The sequence below is a fragment of the Microtus oregoni genome, unplaced genomic scaffold, assembly GCF_018167655.1.
Source record: "Microtus oregoni isolate MIOR12 unplaced genomic scaffold, Mior012 000009F_ref0000495, whole genome shotgun sequence".
NCBI classification, from domain to species: domain Eukaryota; kingdom Metazoa; phylum Chordata; class Mammalia; order Rodentia; family Cricetidae; genus Microtus; species Microtus oregoni.
The window spans coordinates 23,118,121-23,124,120 of NW_024543068.1; the positions used below are offsets into that span (position 1 = coordinate 23,118,121).

At 46.5% G+C, this 6,000-nt stretch overlaps 1 protein-coding gene across 3 annotated transcripts in view; it reads right to left on the reverse strand.

Annotated features, from left to right (window-relative positions):
• The window catches only part of Hif1a (hypoxia inducible factor 1 subunit alpha), a 44,450-nt gene extending 40,948 nt beyond the window's left edge, over positions 1-3,502 (reverse strand). For 2 of the 3 annotated variants that reach the window (XM_041658198.1, XM_041658197.1), the window contains exon 1: positions 3,143-3,502. In XM_041658198.1, the coding sequence (XP_041514132.1) occupies positions 3,143-3,177 (35 nt within the window). In that variant the 5' untranslated portion in view covers positions 3,178-3,502. Of the gene's footprint in view, positions 1-2,747; positions 2,814-3,142 lie in introns of those variants that run through there. The other variant, XM_041658200.1, reaches the window with a different exon arrangement.
• Positions 3,503-6,000: the final 2,498 nt, after the last annotated feature.

The following is a 6,000-nucleotide window of genomic DNA, read 5'->3' on the forward strand; positions in this document are numbered from 1 at the left end:
TATCTAAAAGCTTGAGCATGGACACCAGAGCCACAAGGACAACAGAAGCTAACCCACAGAAAGTTGGGGCACTCTCTAGACTGTAGTACAAGGTGCTTATAGGAGTGAACAGGAGTGAATGTCCAAATACCCTGTCAGCTCAGTAAACACTAAACGGGAGAGTGTATTAACCCACATTTCATACAAATGAGCTGCACGCAACTGACGAATACAAACTCAAAGCCTTGCCTTGAGACAAAGGCCAATGGTAGTAAATATTGAGGTAGGCTAAGCAAAGCACCTTATTGCTACTGAGTTCCTACAGATATCAGCATTTATAATTGTCTACTCAAAACTAGCGCATCAGAACAGGAAAAAAAAAAAAGGTTACCAGTTCTAAAACCTAAAGCTACATTACCTTGGGTCTCTCTTGCTGAAATAAACAGCACGGCTAGAGTATGTGTTATGTCTAGAGCCCAGAGTAAATTCAAAATGACCTATTTAGGGAGGAAACACTCAGAAGAGGAATTGTGATGACAGTATATCATAGGCTCAGTGAAACAACTGATGATAGTTGCCATGGCCCAGGGATACTGCTTCAACAGGAAAGATCCCATTTCAACCTTTGAATTCAATACCAGTCTTTTCAGTTTTTGAGCTATAGAGAAAAAAATACATAAAAGCACAGAAGATATACATATGTATAGATACATACATACACACACACACACACACATATATATATATATATATATATATATAGAGAGAGAGAGAGAGAGAGAGAGAGAGAGAGAGGGAGCGGTCTAAAGGTTATAGAAGTCTGAACTGTAACAATTAACACATATTTTGAAGTATACAGAATGTTACAAAGACTCCCATTCCATGTTGGCCTAAATACTTTAAATCCATTACCTCATTCCAGAAGGGTAGTATTATCACCTGGGGGTGGGGGGACATATAATCCAAAAATATTTGCTAACTTGCCAGTGATCACAAAAAAAAAGGGTTGGGACTCCTACTTGTGGGTATCTATCCCTACCCTCTAAATCTTCAGAATGCTGATTCTTCAAACAAGGGAGAAAGCTAAATTGTAATAAGAAAAACTATGGCTAAATGAGTTTGATTTTAAGTGAGCAAAGCTAAAAGAGGAAATTAAGAAATATTTTTCTTAGAGATTTTACTTTAGTGAGCCAGTAACTACTTGGAGTTTGAAACAGAGAATGAGTGTGATGTGTTTTCTGAAATCTAAGAATCCAATAAGCATGCTAAGTGAGTCAAGTGCAGTCCCAACAACTAAGAAGTCAACACCCCATACCCACTGTTAAATCCATCATGCATTTTTCTGTTCTGTTTTCTTCCAAATATTCAAGGTTTAGGTTTTCAATACCTTCTATTAAAAAAGCAAAATTCTTTCTCCCAAGTTTACTTGGGAGGCTCATTTAAGATGAAAAAATTGCAAAAAGAAAATTTTTACCTCCCAATATTTCAATTATGTTTCAAATAAATTATGATTTCAAAAGCACATCTTTAAAAAACAGCAACTAAAAGTTGCTGAGTGACCCATCACTTATATGTTTATTATCTTTTAGCGATATTAAGAATCTCTATATTAAGAAATATAATCCCATCTGATCTAAAGCAGCTAACATCTCCAATGAAAAAAATTAATTAACAGATGGGTCTGGGGAAAAACCATTTAGAACTGCCCAATGCACAAAAGCTAATTCACTCATTCACTATAAAATTATTTTTGATTAAAAAAATAACATTGCATATAACCAGTGGGTGTATAACTGTGCATTGTATTAAATAATTCAGCACTTAATAAGGCCAGCTACCGAACGTTTAGAGCATAGCAGTCCCATCATTTCATCAAAATCATTGTAGTCACTTCTGCAAAATTAATTGCAACTAATTCTGGTAACTCGTGGTGCTTCGTCTCGACTTGTTGGCTCACTTTAAAACATTTTCAAAGTGCTTCCTTTGGTGCATACAAACCTTCTGTGAACCTTCTATGGAGTAAGGACCAAGATAAGGGACCCACAGAACAGCAAGAAGATGAATCAATTCTCTTCTGCTGCTATGGATAAGGGAAATTAATCTCTTCCTGAAGACTGGAAGGATTTAGCAGTACATTAAGCCAGTCTTCTAACCACAGTTCTTACTATAAACCTTCACCTCCTTAAACTGATTTCCTCAAGGTTAAAATCCCGAAGAAGTCAGAACTGTGTGCTGGCGGCAGGGGTCGATCTTACTACCACTAGCTGCACTCTTCATTCTAGAAGGTGCTCCTCAGACTCCAACCACAAGATGTTTCATAAACTTACAGCAAGTTTTCACGGACAATTTCTCACTTCAGATACATTTCCTGATACAATTCTTTTCAGGTGTTCCAACACATTTGCAACATTGTAACTGATGTGCTTCATTTGCTCTTATTATACAGCCCCCCCCCCCCCGCCATCTCATTAAATTACCGGCCTAAGTAGAACCAAAACTAACAGTAAGCTGTTTTCAGGAGTGAAAGAGGCATATACATATTCACAAGCAACGCCCGGCCTCTCCTGTCAGGCGATGCAAGGCACGAGTTTGTAAAAACTGCAGCTTGTTTAAAATGACGCCGTTTCCCCAAATTCCCGTTACTCCGGAGGCGGCAAGTTTTCCCAGATCACAACGAGAGCCGCACGTGCAAACTAGAAAGTTAGCATCTTCGGGCCCCCGGAGCAACTCCCTAGCGTACAAAGGCGGCGGCGGCGGCCGCGGCTCACCCGGGCGGCTCGGGGGTGGGAGTCCCGGGTCGGCCTCGACCCCAAGAAGCTGGCAGCGCGCGCAGGGTCCGCCCGGGACCGGCTGATCGCGGCGACCGCGGAGGACAGGGGCGGCGGGAAGGCGCGGAAGCGAGAGGGGCGTACTCGGCCCTGGCCGGCTCGGCCGGATAGGCGCGCGGGGCAGGCTGGGCTGCGACAGCGCGGGGCGGGCGTCCGGGGCGGAGACCCCAGCCCCGCCGAGCGCTGGGCCCGCGACTCCCACCCCCCGCGCCAAGATGGCGACGTGGACCGCGGGGGAGCCCGGCGCGCGAGGCTGGGAGGTTGGGGAGGGGGGGGACGGGAGGGGAGCGGAGACAAAAAAGGCCAGCCCCCGGGAACGCGGCGGCCCGGCTTACTTTTTCTTCTCGTTCTCGCCGCCGGCGCCCTCCATGGCGAATCGGTGCCCGCGGTGCCTTCCCCCGCCGGCGGCCCCCGGGCTCGCTCACGGCCTAAGCGCTGGCTCGGTCCGTACGCGCAGAGAAAGGGGCAAGTCCAGAGGCGGGGTGCGAGGCGAGACGCCCCCCCGGGACGGCGAGGCGGGAGCTGCAAGCTGCGCTCGCCGGGCTCCGGCTCGGGCTCCCAGGCGCTCCTCGAGCTCGCTTGTCAGGGCCTGGCCAGCCACTGCCCACGACGGCAGCGAGGACAGTCCTCGCGTCCCCTCAGACGAGGAGGCTCTGTGCACTGTGGCGCTGAGGCAGCGGCAGGGGGCGGGCAAGGGCGGAGGCGCGCTCGGGCGCGCGGCGAGGGGAGGGGAGTGGAGCCCAGGAGGGCGCGCGCCTCCGCAGCCGAGCCCGACGGAGGCGCGCGCCCGCGGACCCGCCTCACCTGAGCAGAGGCGGGTTCCTCGAGAGCCAATGGCGAGCGACGCAGGCGGCCAGGCCCCACCCCAGCCCACGTTGCCCTCAGCCAATCGGCAGGCGGTCAGCTGAGCCCCAGCTGGGACGCGCTGCCCCGCTCACGTGCTTGTCTGTGTGCGGCTGGGGAGGGCAGAGAAAGGGGCGAAGGGGTGCGGCTGAGCCCGGGGCTGGGGACTCGGCGGCGACGTCTGGCTTTGGGAGGCGCTGCTCGGGAGAGGGGGCTGCCGAGGTCCGAGCCTGGCTCGCAACGCCCCGCTGTCTGGAGTCATCTGAGGCTGGCTCGCTCCTCAGCGACGGGGCTGGACCCGGTTGCCGCCCAAGCCCTCTGAGTTTCCAGTTGCACAAAAATTAAAAAACCCGACTTTGCGTCGTGGCAGCCAGTCGCCTGGTGTTAGAGTGAGGTCCCTCCTTTCCAGGTGACCCGGAGGCGTCTCAGGCTCTGCGCCCTGCCACAAAACAAGGAAAGTCTCCACGTCATTACGATTTTTCTGGGCCGACGTTGGATTACTGAACGAATGCAATTAAAAATTTAAAACAAATCCTTCTTGCCAAACCTCTCAAAGGAAGTGAAGTTGCAGGGCCATTTTAAAACAAACCGTCTTAAGCATTAACAAACAAGTAACAGCTTTAATAAGTGAAGCCTAAGCCTGAATTGGAGTGAAAGAGGAAAGGCTTTGAGAAGACTTACTTTGTTTCCACGTTGCTTCCAAAAGAGACAAAGATAATCTTAAATGAGTACAGAAAAGGTGCAAGAGTTGTTTGAAACTGCGTTTGGTTCACTGTTTAGACTACGGGAAGGAACACCGCGTCCCCTAACCTGCAGACCTAGATAGGGGACTGCCCACCTGCTATGCAAGGAGCTATGAAATAAAACAAGCACTTTTGGTCGAGTTTTGGGAGCATAATTTAGCTAGGCCATGTCAGTATGGGCTTCTGTTGTTTTATGTATCCTGAGCTCAACAAGGAACACTGCACACACGCACACGCACATGCATGCGCGTGCGCACACAGGTATTGGGGGTACATCTGAGCCTGGATGGGGCCTCTGCTTGAGACTCTCCACCTGACACTAAATTGTTTAATATCTCATCTTTGCCTTATTAGTACATTCCTCCAATCTAACTTTGGGTTGCATATTTATGTAGGTAGCTGTGGTAGATTTAAATTATATTCAAATCTAAAAGTAATGACCTCTATAAATATACATAATGTCCAAGTCTAGTAAGACAATAAACAATGCATAACGCGTCTCAATCAACCCATGAAGAGACGATTAGAGCTGGGAATATATCTCAGGAGCTCAGCAGTTTTCTAGCGTGCACAACGCCCTCCCTGGCTTCAAACAAAAAGCTAAGACTATGTAGATTGATTTTAATACTATTTTTGTTTGAAGTCTAAAACACTATACCCTTCCAAAAGAGCTATAGGAAGTATCTGAAAAGAGGAAAAAACCAAAAATATTTACTTGTCTTCCATTTGTTTTTAATCATGAAACTATTTTTTTAGGGGAACACTCTGGGCTCCAGAATTCAGAGTGAGCTTGGCTATGCACGACAGTCCTCAAAACCTGATAACCCTCTTTGTGCCCCGGTTTACTCCCTTGTGAAGTGGGGACGGTATTTGTGCTACAGAATTATGGACGGTTATCGCACACGAAAAGTGCTGGAAACAATAGATGGCAATAGGAAGCCATCAAGGGATGCTGGTGGTCTTCTTTTTACCATCCCCACATTCACGTGTCTGCTAGCAGCAATGAGTTGGGCTTCTGTACTTTAACCAGTTTCGACTGTTCAAAAATGCCAATCATGTTAGTGGAAATGCTTCTAGACTCTCTGACATCATAGCTTCCAGGAGCATTTCCATCTGCAGAAATGACAGTTCTAAAATCCTCAATCATTTTCTTCCTTATACTCTTAAGCAATTGTCCCTGGCCAGGGAGCATAGCTGTAGAATATAATGTTTTAAAAATAAAAATATGGACATTGTGTATTAGCAGGTCTAACTCACTTAAAAGTATTTTTATTATTTCAAAAAGTTTAAACTGATAATTCAGTGAACAAGATATTTTTGAATATATATTACATTTTCCTCAAGCTTCCATTTTCCTGTATAAAAACATACAAGATATGATATTTTGTGTGTGACTATAAATAGATACAAACATGAAGACCAGTAATATTTAACCAAGTAGTTTAAACACAATTACAAAGGTGCCGGATATGATCTCCTAGTTCAGAAAATCCTACTAACAACAGAACCCTAAAAGGCAAATTTTCTTATTGAATAAAACTAAGATCACTCTTTTTATAAACTACCTATCAACGCACGCATTTAGGTTGCTACCAAATAAGTACTTG